Raw genomic sequence first — 20,184 nt, 5'->3', positions numbered from 1 at the left:
GTTCCCCCCCCCCCCTTCAAATTCATATTCCTAAAAATCATTAGCACTTCACAGCTGCGTGTGATTCCCGGCTGCAGACACTAGGGGTCCTTGCTGACGAGTCAAAGCCCTCTGATTTTTTTTTTAACATGGCCAAGAGCAGGGCGAGTCTCCACATGTGGATTCACTTCCTTTTTATGTAACCCATTACCACTTGAATGCAACCAGAGTCCCACAGTGTTCGCAGGGAAACGAGAGTCGAGCTCGTCAGAGGGCTCGGCCGTGAAATACAGCCCAGAACTGAACCCTCAGCTGACGAGGGTCCAACAACACAAGACTGGTGTCTCACAACAACCCCACACAGGCGAGAGGCAGTAAATCAAATCATTTTACAACAGGGAACCGTATTAATGTTGACAAACACCTCGGGACGGTGGAGGAAAGTGTAAAGCTCGGTGGGGGAGGGCGACGCTGAGATTCATGACTCAGGAAGAGACAGGTTGAATCCCACAGCGGCCATCCAGCCTGCAGCTCTGTCTGATCTCTGAGTGCGCTCTCAGCCCTAATTGCTCTTGTAAAACTCTTACCCCCCATCCATTTTTAATGTACAGTAAAAAGATAATGGAAAACGCAGCACAGCCCCCTCTGTATTAGGATCCACCCTAAGTGGACGCTGTCTGATGCGTCCAATCAAATTGCAGACTTAAACATCGCAAAAATGTCTGGACTAAAGAAATGTGAGGAGGTGAGGAGGGGGTGAGGAGGGGGAACTGGGGTGTTGGGTGATTCTGGGATAGCGCTCGTCCTTCGTTTATCAATCCAGCATTTCATGTGTTGAATAATGAATGTGGAACTAATGGAAGAGAGATCAGAGAAAAGGCCACGTCTCACGTCTAATCGCTCCGAACGAGGTAACACCTTAAAACCCTGCAAGCGTAAATTCAAATCCGAGAATAACTCCTCCGCCGCCCTTTTCAGATTTGCATCAACGTAGTGATCTCTATCAACACTTGTTGCCGTGAAATTATATAAACTAACAATAACATTGATGTTTGTTGGTTCTATTGTTTGATTTTAAGAACGATTACACAAAACTTTGTGGACGGTTCAGCACTAAAGCAGGAGGAAGGATGTGTTACGGGTCAGAGAAGAACCCGGAACATTTTGGTGCAGCTCACGATCATCAGGCTGAGCAAGGATTTTTTTTTTCCCCACTTCATTTAAATTTGAGATTTTTCATCATTTTTAAATTTACCAGAGAATAATTCATGAATCTTGAAGAAAAAAAACATCAGGCACATTTAAGGAACTTAAATGAAAGAGTTGTTTCCACTGTACCTCCTCGGGTTCGATGAGTTTGAACTCCATGCCGCGGCCGGTCCAGGCGATGAAGTGGGCGTTGCCCGGGTCGTCCAGCAGGGCCACCAGGAACTGCCAGAGCTGCAAAGAGCCGCGGCGCTGGTAAGGCGTGCCCTCGCGGAAAACACCGCCGCCCTCCTGCTTCACCTCACCTGGGACGAGGAGGAAAACGACCAGAGATCAGCGCGGTCACTTACAGCTATTAACTATACACAGCCCACGATGCAATTCAAACAAGGAGCCTTTCAGTGGTTTAGAGAAGTCAATTTGATATTGGAAATATTTTCCCCGGACCATTAAGATTCAATCATTAAATCGAGCTCTACAATGGTTCTTGTGTTACACGTGAAAACAAAGTTGACTCACAACAGCTGCGATGCATCTGAGTCGCAGAGCGGCCGGAGCATCAGTGGGTCGTCTAATCTGAATCTTTCATGTTTGCACACTGACGTAAACTGAGCGAAGTGCTTACTAACAACGGCTTATCACCAACAAGGCAGCAGTGTGACGGAAAGAAAGAAAATATTAGATCAACAACAGCGGCTCGTCTCGGGACGGAACGAAGAACAATCGCGGGTGGAGGAGCGCGTTCGTAAACAGACACTGATTCTCGTTTGCCTCTGTGTTGTTTACCGGTTACTGGATATGTCGTACACAAGCGTGGGAACATGAGAGGCTCAGCTAAGTTACTGCTGGTCTCTCGCGGAGAACCTGCACACTTCAGTGGTTCAACCAGTGCTGGCACCCGTGGGCTCTCCACTCAATCTCCTTTAGTGTCAATCACAGACAAACACAACGAGAGAGCGGCCGTCTCCGTTCCCACAGTGACAGGGGAGCCCTGCATCGTGTGTGCGGAGAAACCAAACCCACTAAGTAAGTTTGTGAGCGCACAAAGACCCGTGTAGGATCTCTGATGTCTGCATAAGATGATAGTCGGGGGTTTAGAGATTGGAGTTGGTGACTCGTGTTTCTCTCCCGTCTACCTGCCGTCATCCAACAAACACCTCACGCCGGAGCGTGCACGTGAAACTGTGTGCAGAGGGATTATGGGTACAGGGCTCTTACCTTCGAACTTCTCTGGAACCACACGGGAGTCATTTTCAAACAGGTAGCCTGGAAGACGAGGGGAGAATCGGGTTAAAGTTTCATGAGGCACAACCAGGGTGTTCGTTTTATAAGGATGATAATAAACTTTATTAACAATACCGTTATATAATATATCAAACATCTTCTTTTACGAAAGTAAACCTGAGCACTTCAATAACAAACAGGGTTTCATAGTGGAAACTTTTATTTTCAGGGCCAATTAACTTAATTCCAACATCACGTAAGAGTCTCTTTAAACCTACGAGGATTTGGGACGAATCCATCAGAAGTTCAATCGCGCAACAAACAATGGGAGTGAGCGGACGGATTGGGTTTTTTTTTTTTTTCGCTGGGGGAAACTGGGTTTTTCATATTCCAGGACTTATGTTTATTCAGGGATTCTTGAGGCAGGGGTGAGGAGAGAGCTTCTGCCAATGGAAACACACACACACACACACACACACACACACACACACACACACATCTGGTCGGCCAATGAAAACACGGGACAATCTATGCCGGTTAGCCAATGACCGCAGAGCTCCAACCAATGAGGGCTCAGTGAAGATAAAGCAAAGGAGGAGGAAGAGGAGGAGGAGGAGGAGGCGAGCGGATGCATGTTTGTGTAATAAACTCACATCACTATGATTCTTCTAAAGGGTGAAAACATGAAGGTTATTATACGAGGACATTGAAGGTTACCTTCATTGCTGTGCTGCGGGTTTGGGTAGCCCTCGTTGTGGTGGTACATGGAGGGACATCCCGGCACATCTGCGAACACAAACACGGACGCACATCGGTTAATTCTGATTAACGTGTTTTCAAACTTCTACATAGAAACCACTCACAAGGGCTGAATTATTAAAGAATAATCTGATTACACAAAGAAACACAAACAAACCCACTACAGCAGCATGAAAGAGTGTGTGTGTGTGTGTGTGTGTGTGTGTGTGTGTGTTGTGTAGAGGCTTTGTGTGTTCACCTCCAGCGTCACAAGGACAAATGCTACATTTATCATATCGCTTCTCTTGTCTCTGCTGGTATTTTTAGGCCATGAGCAAGCACCTTCACCAGACCAGAGAAGTGGTACAGTATTCAGTGTCTGCACTTTGTCTGGGCTCATCATTGACTCAAATAGATTATATTCCTCCTCAGAAAACCTCCAGACAAACTCCTGTGCTCGTAACGAACGCTGAACGTGAGTCCTGCAAGAGAATTGAGCTGAATTTCCTGCGAATGCTCTTCTCACCTTTGTTTTTCTTGCAGAAATAGTGCGTCACACGCTATTATTCTATATGTGTTTTTCTCTGTCGGCGGCACGAATGAGACGAGAGAATAAAAAAACTGAAAGGTGCAGCTCTGTGCCTCTGGCTCTGGCTGTGACTCACTCCTGGGGAATGCAGCTGCAGCGCTGGGACCGTGATAAGATGCCAGCGAGGAAAATCAAACCCTCCATTCCGGGGCAGCGGCACTCGATTGCACTGTAAATAATATGTCTGCCCCGAAATGGCAGCTGCCACCGGGGAATGATGGGTAGACTGGGTGTGAGAGGGTTAATTGCGAACCGAGTGGTGTGACCATTTCGCGTCTTTCATGCGACACAATAGCAGTGATTACAGAATGCGATTCACACGGCTGCGGAACACCCAAGCATCTTATATGTTGATTTAACCAGACGTGTTTTCAATTTAAAATGGGTGAAGCACAGACTTTCTCCCCTGAGGCCTCGGTTCAACTCCTTATTTTCAATTTCCCGAGAATTATTTTTAGTTTCCGTCCCACGTTAACCATGTTTTAAAAAGCCTTTTCGACCAAACCATCTTCCATGTGACTCATGAAGTGGTCCAGGGGAACGTCTTAAATTTAATTTGACGAAAGCATCTTCAAAAGTTCCGCCCCTGCAACCCAGCAACCCTGCACTAGCTGTCGAGCTCCGCAGCAAAACCAAGATAAACTCTGATCTTTTGTGTCTGATCGGCCGTTGCACTCGGTCACACTCCTATCAGAGAGGCAGGAAACTCCACCAGATCCAACTTTCTCCTCCCAGCTGATTATCCGCAGACAAACATCCCTTTTATACTTTCCCTCTGTGTTTCTCAAGGTTGTGTGATTCCCTGTCGCTGCTATCCGCCTTCTTATCAGAGGTGAGAGTATCAAAACACGGTGAGAAGAATTGGGTCGCTTCATGGCGTCTCTATGATGCATTAAATCTGCTGGTTCCTTCGCTGGGAGGCATGTTTTTGTAGCCGTGTGCACGTAGAGTGGGAATCTGCACAAAAGCATTGTCAGACCTACATCAGCTCTAGCACGGGTGAATGAGGACAGAATGTATGTGGGGGAGTGTTAGATTTCTGTTTCTGTGCTCTTCCAGTGGTTCAGCTTGTTGTTAAAGCCCCTGAGCTGCCTACTCCACCTCACCAAACCCCCCCCCCCCCCCCATAGCCCGAACCACGCCATCACCTCCCTCCCCTCACCCCCGCTCCAAGTCCAGCCAGTGAGAGGTTCGGGTTACTGCGGCCACGCTCATTTTTCCATTATGAGTTCATCTGCCTGCAGAAAAAGGAAGCCGCTGGTGCAACCTGAAACCCTGGAGCACTCCACCAGGGACTCTAGTCTTTCCAGTGCCCTCCATTTTCTCAATGAAATTCCTCTGCCTCTCTCTCTCACACAGAGAGCGGTGCAGGGAGGGAGGCAGGGACCGAGCGAGGGAGGGGAGGAGGGAGGGAGGAGTGTAGCCGCAGCAGAAAAAAAATAAGTTTTTTTCCTCTTTTCTTTGCAAAGTGTCAGAGAGTTGAAAGGAGGAGTTTTGGAGGCAGGGAGGGAGTCGACATACAGTGAAGAAGTTTGTTTGCCATTTGGACATTTTGTTCTTGAGTGAGTTGTGCACACGGGGGAGGGTTTGTTGTTAAAGGACTTTTATTTGAGTCAGAGAGAAACTCAAACATCCCTCGAGAAACACACTGTAAAGGTTTCAGGTTGTCTTCACAGGTAGATGCTCAAATCTGGTTTTACATGAATGAATTTAGTCGTTATTATCCCCAAACATTGTTTATTACATCCGTGTGCTTAGTTTGTCTGATATTTAGCAGAACAGGACAAAAACTACAGGAAACATTTTCATCAAACTTAGTGGTAGAACGTGGTTCTGGTTCAGAGAAGAACAAACTGAATACAGGTGAGGATCCAGATCAGTGGGAAGATCGAGGGTTTATTATTATTTATTATATTAAATGTGGAGTTTTGCAACATTTTTTTTTTTTATTTCTCAGGGAAAAGTTCATGGATCTTAATGAAAAAAGAATCGGGTACATATTTATGAGTGTTTGTGATTTGATTCAATTTAAGGGAACAATAAGTCGCTAAATTTGTTTTTCGAATGATGAAGATTAAACTCTAAAATGGGAGGATTTCCTATTCTTCTATTTCATGAACTCAGTGATTAATTGATTGATCAGAAAAAATATCAGAAGTTGCCTTGGTGACATATTTATGTGTGAGAGAAATAAACGGATGTGAAGGTTTTTATACATTTTTCATTTCGGGAATAAGTCCTCTGTACATATACCACCCACTGGACGTGAAGCCACTTCTCCCACATCATCGCAGCATCACTCACCCGGCTCGTAGGTGTAGTCTGTGGGCTCCTGCTTGACGATCATGTGGGCTGGTGGGAACCTGTGTGGATGTGGATGTGGATGGGGGTGAGATCCGTGGCCGTGCCCGGCCATGTGAGCCGCTCGCTCGTACAGCGGGTCCACGTATTCTTGCTTAAAGCTCTGCTGCAGGTAGGGCATGCAGGGGTCGGAGTGCTGCCGATGGTAACCGCCACCACCGCCGCCTCCGCCACCCGGCCCTCCGCCCCCGCCACCTCCTGCCGGTGCAGAGCTCATGCGCTGAAAGGCCTGCACTGGTGGGGGGAACTGGGGGCACATGGGGTCTCCTGAAGGCCCCTGAAACCTGGAACTGAAAAATAAAATAGAGCAGCTCATGTTAGGATCTTGTATATTTAGTCAAAGTCCTTTTTAAATATTCTTCTTGTGTCGAATCTGAGCTTTTTAACTCATGTTGCTCTATTTGATCTGATCTTTTAAAATATTCTGCAGCTCAAAGAGTTTTTATTGAATAAAATTAGATTTTGGCTTCTGAATAAAGCTGAAATACAGGGAGACTTTAATAGAAACTTCTCCGATATACTGCTTTTGTGATAAAAATTTTATAAATTATACAATAAAACTGTATAAAATGGTCAAGTACGGAAAAATAATTAAGCTGCTTATAGTTTAATTAAGCAAAAACTAATAATTGACCATGAAGGCATCGTGTCTACAGTTAAAATGTCTTCAACAGCAAATGTCTTTCCACTCAGAGCTGCTCAACGACTGATAATATATAGTTTCTTTAAAAAGGAAGTAAAATATTGTGCATGCGGTAACATTTCTATCACCTGGTGTTGATGGGGTAACTGTTGCTGGGCAGCGGCTGCGAGGTGGCAGCAGGGTTCATGTAGCCAGCATCGGGCCGTCCGGCTGTGGCAGGTTTCGGGGAGTAATGCTGCTGCATGGGAGACATGGGGGTCCCCGGGCAGGAGCTCTTGGCTCCAGCTGCGGCCCTTTTCTGCTCATAGGCACTGGAACACACACAGGAACACACTCAGAGGGTCGTGCATCCACACACGGGTCAACAATAGAATCGCGCTGGGGAGGGGGTAGTTTTACAACAAACAGAGCTAATGGGAGATGTTCGGTGGTCAATAGCATGTGATCAGTGTTTTAGCCGTGCTGACTTATTCATGAAAGCTGACCAGCGCTGGGTTGAGACCAGGAAAACAAAGAAAGTGATTTTATTTTCACTGCTTTAAAATAAGTTTGAACAATTTTCCAAATAGGATCAAAGAAAAGGCTTCAAAGTCGCGAGGATCATGATACGTCTTGACTTTGCTTTCCTAAAGAAAGTCAAGACTGAAGAAATCCTCCTTTTGAGACGAGCGCTTCAATGAGCCACAGACAGAGACGTGAAGTGAGGAGACGCTGGAGGTACCTGGCATAAAGGCACTGCTCTCCATTGGGGTAGCTGAAGCTCTGCTTGTGGCTACAGGACTGGCTGGGGTCGGAGCCCGGGCTCTGCGGCTCCTTCTTGATAGTGACTGGAGGGCTGTGAAATGCCACCGCTGCAAGAGACAGAGAACAGAGATGAGGGGTTGGCACACACTCACTCACACACACACACACACAGATACACAAACTGGGATTTGTATATTCACTTCTCGCTCAGCCCTGCCCCCGATACTACTGTCGTTAGGTTCAACGGCAAAAGCAAATAGTTCAGTTCGGCGCAGGAATCTCTTTTACGTGCCAGCCAAAATGCTTAAGTGACTGTCAGCTGCAAAACACAGGGCGGCAGACAGATGCGTATAAACACACACTTGAGACACGCTGTGAAGAGCAGGCGCACAAAACACACACACACACACGCTCACACACGACTGCATTCCAGCAGTGATTTGGAAGTGTCCTCGCCCACTTTTCTTCCCCGTTCCAGACACAACAGCAGCCAAAACTTCCTGTCAGAGTCGAGCTTAGAGCTAAACAACTGGACGGGCCAGAGAGATGTCTGTGGACGGATCAGAGCTAATGTCACACCTCTGTTAGAACTGCATATACACTGCTTGTGTGTCTTCGGCATTCTTTCCTATTTGTGTCCAGATGTTTGCCTTCGCTTGTGCGCTTTGTGTTTCTGCCTTTGAGGAACAAAAAAAAAAAAATCTGATTCCATCCAGAATATTCAGCGACATGTTTTACCCTCGACGTCCAGCACGCTGAACTGTCCGTCAAGCCGGACCTCTGGAGGGGACCTTTGCCTCGACGGCCACAGAAACCACCCAAAGTGGAGCTTCAAACTGCGCCGAGGGCTCGTGTTTATTATGTGAGGGGAGGTTTTCACCCGGAGAACTGTACAGGATGTTTTTCTGGTCCCGACAGGGTAAACAGCAGCAGCTGTGCACTTCCAGCTGGGGAGGCCTGTATTTACGCGTGTGTGTGTGTGTGTGTGTGCAAGAGTGTGTATCAGTGAGTCCGTCTGTGTGACTGTTAAAAAGTGTGTGTGTGTGTGTGTCTGCAGTGGGTGTGGAGCTGACGGAGCAGGCCACACTGAAAGCTCAGCCCAGGTAATTATATGCTGTCGTCCATTCACAAAAAAGACGGAGAAAAAAAAACGTCTGGTTGAGTGAATGAGGCCCCGAGACGACTGTTCCACCGAGGAGAGAGACAGAAAGTGAAAAAACAACAGAGGAAAAATAAGAGGAGATAAAAGCGACGGGGGATTTTTTCCTTCAACTCTCAACATTCATGAACTTTGCTGCAAGTTGTTAAAACTGGAGTAAAAAACTTTTTTTTAATTTAGTGTCTTAACTCAAGTCGATCGACAAACGTCAATAAAATGATGGATAATCCATTCATTGATATATAATAATAAAAAAGTTATTTATACAGTACTTTTCAAAACAAAGTTACAAAGTTAAAACTAGATAAAATAGGACTGAGGCAAATTAATCATAAAATATGACCCTAACATTATAAATTGTATTTATGATCTATAATAAAATGAAACAGATATTTAACTGTGAACTGGAATTGATTAAAAACTTTCCCTAAAAGATGCCATTTAGCAGCAGAGTCATTTATAAGCGTAAAAAAGTGCCGAACATTTACCTGATTACATCTTTTAAAAATGTGAGAATCATATTTTCGGATTTATATTATTTTAAACTCTTTAAAGTTGTCATTTTGTTGAAATGAGATCATCCATGCTAGTTTTTAAATATATTACAAGTACATGATTGAAAAAGAGAGTAAGTAGTGACGACCGTGGGATCCGTGATCAAACAGCCTTTGTTGGGTTTCTGTTCATGAACATAATCTCGTGCGCTCAAACAAAAAAGCCTCGAAGGAACCTTCTGTGCTTTGAACGGCTGGAATTCCTTCCTGATACTCATCACATGTTTATTCGACCTGAACCTGTTTGCTCCGACTGAGAATTCAAACACGCACAAGACGAGACGAGGAACCGAGTCGAACAATGAAGCGGCGCTGCTCATCGTCACAGCCGTCCCTATTTTTGGTTTGCACTCACTCTCCCATGGCAGGCGGGCAGGTGAGGAAGTATTGGCTTTAGCAGGGGATCAACGGGATTAAAGAGCATTTACCCAGATTTCCCAGACAGATGTGATGGGATTCCAGCCTCCTGTAAGTCTCCGACAGCTCGTCTGCCAGCGCACACAGGGTGGCACATGACTGCCGCTCCAATAATACCAGTGTGTGAGTCTGTTGACTTTGCCCCCCCCCCCTTTCTCCGCCGTGGTCATGAACTGCAAACAATCCTCAGAGAGGAGAGTGTACACAAGTGCAGTCACAAAGTAGATCCACTAATGTCAATGGCTGCAATATTGGCCTTGATGTGGTGCTCGCTTTATGAGGTTGTTGCATCTCAAACACTCCGGCCAGGGAATGGTGTCAGCTGTGTGTGTGTGTGTGTGTGTGTGTGTGTGTGTGTGTGTGTGTGTGTGTGTGTGTGTGTGTGTGTGAGACCTTTTCTGGATATTAATTAATTTGGTAAATGAGCGTGAGGCAGCTTTTTGTGTTAGTGCCTGTGATTGTGATTGCAGTTGCACGTGTTCCCTATTAAATAGAGTTTTGTTGATGTGCTGGTGAACAAATGATTGAAGAGTGAAATACATCAGTTCCATCACTTAAACATGAGCAGGAGAAAAGTCAGGGGGTCGTCAAATCTATCCTGAGGAGGGAATAAGTGGCCGCAATCAATTTCAATCAACCGATTGTGAGGATATACAAATAGGAACTGGTGATGGTTAAAGCTTTCACCTGTTGGTGGCGCTGGATTCAGAGAATCACCTGATTGGTCGGAGCTGCTTTCAGAACTAGAGTCCAATGTGAGAATGCAAACATCCGAGTGAGCGGCTCCACAGATTTTTCCTGGTAACGTGTTTGCGAAATGTGTCGGTGAGGAAATTCAGAGCGAGTTAGACTGTAAAAAAATACGAATATTTCAGGATGACAACGTCAACTTGGACAGACTGATAAGAGCCGACTTCAGTTGATGTGATATCAATCATTACTGTTTTAGTTGCTCTATGGAGCGACTCTGCTCTTCGTAAAGTCATTCTGTTAATGTGGTTAAAAAAACATCACTTTTGGAATAAATGACACATCCAGTTCCATGAATAGTCCTTAAAATAAAACAAACTCTGGTCTCCACTGACTATAACAAACTCTCTGGCGTGTCAGTAAATCTCTCTGTCCAAATGATGTCAAATTTTCTGCTAGAGTTTACAAGGCAGTGGCAGTTCTGTAAACAGATCCAGGGAGAGTTATGTTCTTGGGGTTTCCTCCTCTTCCTGCTTTTATTTCTAGGGCAATGTGACCTCTTACATCACACTTTCACAACGATCCTCACGTATCAACAGCTTCTCTCTCTCTCCAGCACCGAGGGGTGGGGGGGGGTGAGGAACCTGAAAGGTGTTTAAACGTGAGAAGACAGATGCAGTACACAGTAGCCGTTGCCTCTCGTGATTTTGAGCTAATGCAGGAGCGTGCACGGTGAAGTTTACGTCCTGAGCATGAATGTGTGCACGTTCTCCTGCAGCACCGTGGCAGATTCCCAAGCACCTCCTGAGGTCGAACGCGGTCTTCCTCACTCCAGATTTATCTTATCTCCTCCTTCCTCATCTTGGGGGTATTCTTTACCCTCACCCTTTGACACCCTATTCTGAGCGCGGCGTATGGAGATGACACCCCCCCCCCCCCCGGCTGAAGGCGGGGTGGGGTTGGACTTTTACATATGTAAATGTTGGCTCTTAGAGGAGGAGGATGCAGGGTGAAAGGTGATGGTCATGGTTGAGTGCTTTAGGAAGTAGAGGGATCATTACGCAGGGGGGGTCCCATTCAGTGGACACCCACCACAAACAAATCGCAGGGGCAGGGATGGCAACACCCTCCCCCCCCTCAAACACACACACACACACACACTCTCTACTCGACGCAGTGGGCCCCTCAGCCGAGCCAACATATTCCTTAATATACAAAAAGCACTGGCAGATATTTAGCAGCTCGTGAAAAAGATTTGGCTACAGCACAACAACAAGGATGAAACAGAGAATTGCACATTTGATGATAATTAGCCAGTAAGCCCGGGTGGATGAATTTAACGCATCCCAGTTTTAGAACAGGTGCGATGTCATTTCCCTGAAATCATGTTCACCTCACTTAAATCTTGCACACATGGGTCAAAAGTTCAACAGCTTTAGACTCCAGAGATCGTCACCGATCTACGGGAATCAATTTAATACCACTTGCCAACGAGCGGCGGCTCTGAGCAATCGGCAAGACCTTGCTATGAACCCTCCTATCCTATTTTAGTCGGAGTATTTCCTACCATTAAAGGCCCGGGCGTAGGGAAATCCAACCTGAGGACAGGAGTGGATCTGGAGAGTCTTACCGTGGATGTTTATGTGCGACTCGGCCAAGTCTTACGGCTCTGGAAGTCTGCAGCACACGACAGCCTCGCTCACAATAACTCATTGGACATCAGCCCCAGTGTCAAACAGGGTGACTGGATCGCGCCAAACCGAAGAACATGTGAGCGTTAGCGTAAATACGCACTTCACCGGGTCCAGTTGTAGCATCTCGGGGGCGATATGTGGATCTGGATCTTATCTCACATGATATGCATTGTGCATGTGCAGCACGTGGCATCAGTGGGCCGCACAAACATGCCAATAACATGCTGGGAACGTGCGATAGGCCCCACCTGGTTCTCCTACTCTTGCCAATTGATCTCCTATGTGGTGATGGATCAATAAAAACAAGGATGCCAATTATGCCACAGTGGTTTTAAAGGTTAAAAAGGAAGCTATTGATTCACATGAGTTGCAAATGACATTAGTTGTTTAGCTGAACACACAGGCTCCATCGTGGTGAGAGGGAGCCGTAAAAAGCAACTGTATAATCTGGAAGTATCTGACTGTCGACACACGGATGGGAAGTTAGACGTAACCTACACTTTAATGGTCATTTTAAGTCTCGCACGCACTGGTAAGTTTTGCTTTTTTCAGACCAAGTTTGGTTTTATTTCTGCGTCTCCGGTCTGGTTTTTTTTTTTTTTTTTTTTTTTAATGGGCATGAAACCAAAAAGTTGAAAGCAGAGAATTATCTTCTGAGGTTTTCAGTTAGAGCATGAAACTGCACAGAGAGGATGAGAAAACGCTTAAAAGATCTTAAAGCAGGTTTTCAGTAAGAGATAGAAACGTTTTAATGCCTTTAAATGTCTTTTTAGGCAGATTAATATAATAATTTTCTACTTTTATCTAGTTGTTGTTCAATTCTCCATTTTAAAACTGCCTCATTTATGTTGAAAATAAAAATGCAGTTATTGAAATAATAAATTGATCAAAATCAGATACACACATTAACACTTAGCGTTACATTAAACCATATCGTTAACATGTCAGATAAAACACATTATAACGAGGCCTAAAATCTTCTGCCCAGTCACTTTGCTTTAATTTAAGTTTTAAAAAAAAATGTGTGTAGCATCAAAACTGTGAATTAAAAATATAATTGAGAAAAGGATCAATATAAAGTATGTCTACCATGGTACTAGTACACTGAGTGCAGACACAGCTCCACCGAGGCCCAACAGTCCTCAGATGAAATCACATTTAAATCCTCTGGACTCTCCATCATCCTCTCATCGTTTCTGATTCGTTTCATCAACACAACCACAGATTATTCTCTGAGGAATCACTGAAAAACTTTTTTTTTAAAACTTTTGCATCCACCCGGAAATTAAATGGCTTCTTCCGGTGGCGAGGCCCCGCCCCTCCGCAACTTTGCACTGTCTCATTTTTGTGTAAACTCGCGAAAAACAAACAAACAAACAAACACAAACAAACAAACAAACAAACAAACAAACAACACAAACAAACAAACAAACAACACAAACAAACAAACAACACAACCTGTGTATCACTGGGTGAACGATTCACTCCGTCACCACATCAATGACACACAGCTCCTCAGTCCTCACACACTTTTCTTTGCAGTAACTTCATTTAACCAAACGCAGGGTTTCGACACGACACAGTTCTTAACGACGTGTAAACTTTGTGTTTGTGTGTTTGTCGTGTTAACTCGTGTGTGTGTTTGTTGCGTTAACTCGTGTGTGTGTTTGTCGTGTTAACTCGTGTGTGTGTTTGTTTGTCGTTGTGTTACCTTGTTAGCTGCGTCACTCCTACTTCCTGGTTTGGGCAAAAGACGAGAAAGAGGGTGGAGCTTGTTTAAATACAAGAGGCCCCCAGTAAATGGACCAGACTAATACCTGCAGCAGCATGGGGGGAGGGGGGGGATTGAACCATTGTCTCCAAATATTACACACGTCCCTCTTCTCTCATGTGTTTGGTTCTGTTCACTCCATTTTATTTTTTTAGTAAAGTTCTGTTTTGATGAACGAAGTTTCTGCGCTAAAACATTTCTGTGAGTTCATAACTTTATAACTTTATCTAAAAGTTACCCGGTGGTTGTTTGCGATGAAAAATTGAGGATAACAAAGGTCGATGTGTGAAACAATGATGTCGGTACGATCACGATGAGACCGGCAAAATAGTTTTTGTTTGCGTTGACACATTTATTTAATGACTGTTACTCGGCCCTGTAGGTTTTAGTGCAGTGGAAAAGTAAAGAGAGAGAGGGAAGCAATACAATATGATCCAGACCGACTGCACGGTCTCTCCACTCATTCCACTGGTGCATGGAAACATGTGCTGTACATATGTGTGTGTGTGTGTGTGTGTGTGTGTGCGCTTCTCAGGTCACTGCACAATCAGGAGAAGGGTGGGGGTGTGTGGGGGGGGAGAGCAGCTCAGGCAGCACTGACTAACTCATCCTCATCTCTGAGAGCCAACAGGCCCGTGAGTGGCTGCAGTATCTGTGTGCTCAGGGAGCACCGGAGTGTCGGATCCATTAGTGTCGGCTCTATCTGATTTACAGGTTGTGCTCTCTCATCTGATAATGGCTCGGGCTCCTTGAATATTTAAAGAATGGTTGTCAGATACCTGCCAAACAAGCCGAACAACATTGACGGAAAGTGCAACAGCATCAGCGAGGCGGAGGATCGGCCCCCGGCGCAACGCGGTGGCCCCTTTAGCAGATTTGTTTTTTTGTTGGCTGTTAAACATGGTGATTTGGTGCACGGTGTTGCGCTGGCTAACAGGATGTAGATCTGAATGACACCCATCATGGGAAAGTCAGTGGAACAGAACATTTTGGCCAACATCAAAGTTTCACTTCCCTTTTGTCAACTGGAAATAGATTGCAGTATTTGTCTTGAGTGGTGGGAATGTTCTTGTCTTAACAAGTATTTACTGCTTCTAATGATCCCTGCCCGAAGCTTTGAATCTTCTCATTGAACCAAGTATCAATCGACATATATCACTCATTGAATATAGTTTTTCTAATTAAGAGGGATGTAAATAATTGCTTTGAGCCATCCAGAAGTGATGGATATACAGCTTTAACATCGACGTGACTGAGAACAACAAACACTCCGGGCCATAAGTTTTCTTATTTTCACTTGTCCTCCGTTTCTTTAATAGATTTTTGCGTTATCACTTTGTCTCTCCTCACATTGACACAGGGCTCCACCTCAATCTAAATCTCTCCATTAACTCCGAGCCTCGTGTGAGCTCTTTTGTGCATGAACGGCCCCCAGCTGCCCAACGAACATCCAGTAGCGTCCAATTACTTTTAATCCCCTGAATTTAAAAGGCTGTATCTCTGGTGTATTCCAATGATATCTGACATTGGGGACTTAATGTAGTATCCTGTTTTAAGAACAAGAAGTCTGTTACTGACGAATGAGAGTTAACAGTATATATTTATACAACTCAGATATTCTTAAATAAAAAGAAACATCCAAATTGAATAAGAAACGAATGTGAATGTCAAGTCTTTCGCATGAAGGGGATCAATATTTTAATCGGTAAATGTTCGGACATCTCACGTTTTTCCCCATTGTCCACTTCACTTTCAATTGTGCCACGTATGCTTTTTATAAATGGCCATTGACCAGTCATAAATCTCACTGGCCCTTTGCTGCTTAGTGGACCTGATACAATACATCCCTGTCCCGGGACGTGTGCAGCGAGAGGGACATCCCGTCACAGGCGAGGGATGGATGTAATTAATCTGGCACAATATTGACTCCTCACTCTCCGATCCCTCAGCCCCCAATATAGCTGTCCTCTCTTAATGTTTAATGTAGTGGTCGATACACCCCCACACTGTTACTGAAATGATATAATGAGCTCCCGCTGCCCACCAGAGTATCCTGGGTGTGCATGTGCAGCGTTGGAGCGCCTGATTGGTTGTGTGTTGGAGCAGGAGGTGTCATCAGAGGGAGATGACACGGAGTAAGTCCTGGACACCTTGCTTGAAATTATCAGTGCACATGTCACATCTACAGGCAATCCTCCCTCCCCCTCCACTATCCCTCCACCTCTGGATTGGGATCTCTACCGTAACGCTTCATGGCACGTTTGACCCGCTCTTACCCCTCTCCTTCCCCTTATCTGCCTCCACGTTGATTTATCTTGACTTTATCTTTATCAAGTCATCTATCAACCCTCTCCCCCTCGCCGCTCCTCCTCTCCTGGATCAGCGAGGATCGATACGGTCGTATGCCGGCTCTCAGCTCCCTCCGCACACCTCCTGGTCTGTGTCAGCATGTTGCTTATAGGTCCGCCCCTGCAGCTGCCTCCTCCACTCAAGTGCACTGTGTGTTTTCTGTGCTGATTTACAGTATGCATGCGTGTAGAGAGCGACATGCCAGTTTGAATCTAAGCCAAGTCAGGAGGCTAGAAGTAGCTCCTAAAAGATCATATTGTTTTGTTACAGCTTGTCATAACTCGGGTACTCAGAGAAATTGCTAAGAGCTGGAATATGGCAGAATAAAGTCAAGTTTCGAAGCCAGAGCCGTTAAAAACCTGTGTCTGCTGCAGAGTCATTTGATCTGGTAGTGAATGCCGATTGATTCCATTCCCATTGCAGACAAAAGCCAGATGTTGGTGGGTGTGAGTGGTTTTTTTGGACCCAGGGAAAAGGGGCAAATGTCAAAAGGCCGCGAGAGAAGCAACATGGAATTAATCGTACAAACATAAATCAGACATTCTTGGCCCAAAGGCGTTCATTCAGTAAAGATGTGAGAATAACAAAAGAGAAAAGTTATAAGACTAATTCTGACTTGTTTTTGATTGTTACTGCTTTTCCAGATCTCACCAGATCACTGGGTGAGTGGAGTCTTATTATTAACAACAGATGCCAAAACTTGACTGAGGCCAAAGCTGCAATAAACTGGAATCATCCTTCAACAGGCAAAATTAGACATTATCCCAGTATTGTTATTGACTGCTTCAAGTTTAACCACTGTTGTTTTTCACAGCCTCGCCCCTTCTTCTTCTTCTTCTTCTTCTTCTTCTTCACAGCATCTGTTCCCCTCTCTGCTCGCTTTCGAAAGAGAAAACATTCCAGCTGCAGAGAGCTCAACCGTCTTCCTGGAGCAAACGCACTGCTGCCGACATAGAAATGCACAGACACGCATGTGAGCGTTGCAGGGATGCACCGGCACACACACAAACCCTCTTTTCCTCCGCACACACACACACACCTCCCCTAACTCTCCAGTAATAAAACACACACTGCCGTCCATTCACAAAGCTCTGCTGCTGACATTCGAGGCTGGCTCAAATCCCCGTGGCCCCCCTGGCTTTGACAGGGCTGTTCTGAATCAACACGGAGGACTTCAGCTTTTACTTCCCGACTGAAAGCTATAAAACACCTATTACGCTGCTCGCCTGGCCTTTAGAAACCCATTTTTTTATTGGATTTGATTGACTGAATATGACTCAATAATGTCGTCAACTAGCAAGAACTCAAAATTTGGGAAAAACCGAAGATGTGGACCTGAGAAATTGAGCAAACACAAAGTCGGGATCTGGATAAAACTGGGGCTGCATGTCGTAAAAATCTGAGATCTTAAAAAATAGCTGTAGTCCTGTGACAAAAAAACAGGTGTGCACCTCTCATAGGTGTTGTTAGTGGTGGAATAATGCCCCCCCTATGTCATGAATGAATGTTCACTCCCCTTAACTCAATGTGCTGCCTCAGCCAGTCTTTCACAACCGACCCATTCATAAAAGAGCAGGGCTGAACTTTGCATGTGTGTGTGTGTGTGTAGATCAGACTGAGTGCATTTGTGTGCGTGTGCACGAATGAGAGGACGAGAGGCCGTCAAAAGAAATCATCTGTCCAAGTTGGAGAAAATCAGCCATTTTACTCAGAAGCAAAAACACAACGCTGCAACAAACACACAACTCATTGAGGAGAGCTGGCCTCCCTGGAGCGAGTAAGCGAGCTGCGTCCGCACATATCTGGCAGGCACCTGGATGTTTTTGCTTGCTTTGTTGCATAGCAGCTGTATTTTGGAAAGTGGAGAACACAGAGGTGCATGTTTTCTCTTTTGGGGGGGGGGAGAGAGAGGGAGGGAAGAAGGGGGAGGGGAGGGAAGAAGGGAGGGAAGAAGGGAGGGGCTCCATTCACCCGTCGTCCAATGCTCCAAAAAAATAGAAAAAAGGGGCCTGATTGGACTCAGGTCGGATCCAGAAAAACAACACAAACAAGAGGAAGGCTGTGAATTCATGACAAAGCAGAACACACAGAGGGTCGAGCTGCGTTACTGGAACTTTTGCATTCTCTTGTCTCTACACTTTTTTCTTTCTGCCTCCCTCTGTAGTTAATCAACAGAGGACAAAGGTACTGTTTATCTTTTCATGTCGATTTGGCCGAAGTGAGTTACTTCCAGATTTTCTTTGTTGTAGTAAATAAAAAATCTTTTGTTTTTGAACTACTGGATGCAGAAAAATAATCCGAATCCCTTTGGACTTAAATGTTTTCCTCTAATACACCCGACAATTAATTAAGTAATGTATAATGTGTATTATTCTATAAAAGTACAAATGAGAGTGTGAGGCAGACGTTTGTGAGTTTGTTGATTGAGTTTATATCTTTCCATCCTTTTCTTCTCTCCTTCCTCTGCACTCTCTAAAGTCTCTCCCCCTTTTCATCTCGCGTTCTCTCCTCTACTAAAACTTGCTCCATGAAAAGCACTGTCACAGCATTCTATAGCCACAACTTCCTATATAATTACTGCGAGCAACAAAACTAAACAATCGTCCCACACAGCCCCAAAATCACTGGATTAGTTCACATCTTGGAACACTCAATGAGTGTGTGTGTGTGTGTGTGTGTGTGTAGAGAGAGAGAGAGAGAGAGAGAGACGTAAAAAAGGGAAAGGGGGGAGGGGGTGTCCAGATTTTTTAAATTCGACTAAGTTTGTACAGACACAGGAAGGGAGGGAGGGGTTTGGAGTATCCACTTGGACAGGAGGGGGTGTCGGAGAGAGGGATGTGTAGTACTGTAGGGCTTTTTTATGAATGAAGACTGAAGGAGAGAGCAGCCGAGGACTGGGGGGAGGGGGTGGTGCACACACACACTTCCTCTTACGCAGGCAGGGAAGAAAATTTATGAATGGGTCACATCTCTCGAGCTGCTCCAAGTGTAAACAACATGCTTGGACAAAGAAGAACGGGCTCTCGGTCTCGCTGAACGTCCCAGACGTGGCCCTTCTGCATTTCTTCACACAAAATAAGTAACGTGTTCGGGCCACTTCTAATTAACTATGTGCATTACAAGTTTTTTGAGTGACACCTCCACATGTTTCCTCCCCGCAGGCGCTGAACAGACAAAAGAAATCTGTCCAACAGCGTCAGACGAGGATAAACCCCCGAAGGTGCTGTCAGCTCCGAAAACCAAACATCAATCCGCCTCTGCTCCCGATGAGCAAGAGATAAAACCCCACAAAGGGCCAAATCACATTAGTTCAACGGTGAAGAGGACAAAAATATGGTGAGCTGTTATCACCAAAGGCTCAATTACCTTTAAACACACACAGGCAGGTCAGCAAGTACATAAAAGTTGCATGTTTGCATAACCTTCCCTCAATGGCAGCCTGCAGACAGAGCACGCTTGTTAGCTCTGAACGAGAATGGACCAGATGAGATAGATTTTCCAGATGTGCAGGTATTGCACAATCGCCGCTCAGCTCCCTCCTCTTCTCGAATCTGGCATTCCAGCATGTCCCCTGTTTTCCCGTCTCGTCTTCGAGCCGCTTCGTCGGCTGCCTCTTTCTGTCTCTCCCCTCGCTCTGTCAACACCGCACCCATGCAGGTAACAACCTGACTCAGTGAACAACAAAGTTTAATTTTACCAGAGCGCCATTTTTCAATGCAAGCCTCAATTATACAACAGTCACCTGGGATTAGAGCTTCGCTTTATGCTCCGTCTTTTACGGGCTTGAGTTTCCAAAACAGGTGAGTCACCTGTTTTCAAAAGTATCAGGCAGTGCGAAGCCTTTTTGTGTTTTTTAAACAGCTCACAAATGAATATATTTATAGTCGCTTGTCAACTTCAGTTTTCCATCAATCAAAGCTGAATAGAGATGCTCCACTTAGATGCGCTGGCTATTGACTGTGACCAGCAGGGACACTGTCAACGCCGGAGTGTCTGTGCCGCGTATAAGTGAACTGCCCGTCAAACTGAAGCCCCCGTGACCCTGCAAATCACGCCCGGGTCAACC

General features: G+C 45.4%; 1 protein-coding gene across 2 annotated transcripts in view; it reads right to left on the bottom strand.

Moving 5' to 3' along the window:
- etv4 (ETS variant transcription factor 4) overlaps positions 1-20,184 on the bottom strand; it is a 28,851-nt gene that overhangs the window by 1,492 nt on the left and 7,175 nt on the right. The window contains exons 1-7 of one of the 2 annotated variants that reach the window (XM_069517406.1): positions 13,710-13,751; positions 7,462-7,591; positions 6,869-7,051; positions 6,041-6,387; positions 3,127-3,195; positions 2,404-2,451; positions 1,318-1,490 (exon numbers count right to left, since the gene is read on the bottom strand). In XM_069517406.1, the coding sequence (XP_069373507.1) occupies positions 1,318-1,490; positions 2,404-2,451; positions 3,127-3,195; positions 6,041-6,387; positions 6,869-6,993 (762 nt within the window). In that variant the 5' untranslated portion in view covers positions 6,994-7,051; positions 7,462-7,591; positions 13,710-13,751. Of the gene's footprint in view, positions 1-1,317; positions 1,491-2,403; positions 2,452-3,126; positions 3,196-6,040; positions 6,388-6,868; positions 7,052-7,461; positions 7,592-13,709; positions 13,752-20,184 lie in introns of those variants that run through there. The other variant, XM_069517405.1, reaches the window with a different exon arrangement.

This window comes from Paralichthys olivaceus, chromosome 21 (genome assembly GCF_024713975.1).
Source record: "Paralichthys olivaceus isolate ysfri-2021 chromosome 21, ASM2471397v2, whole genome shotgun sequence".
In the NCBI taxonomy this organism is placed as follows: domain Eukaryota; kingdom Metazoa; phylum Chordata; class Actinopteri; order Pleuronectiformes; family Paralichthyidae; genus Paralichthys; species Paralichthys olivaceus.
Note: the sequence above shows the minus strand (reverse complement) of the source record. Positions and strands in the feature narration are given on the sequence as shown.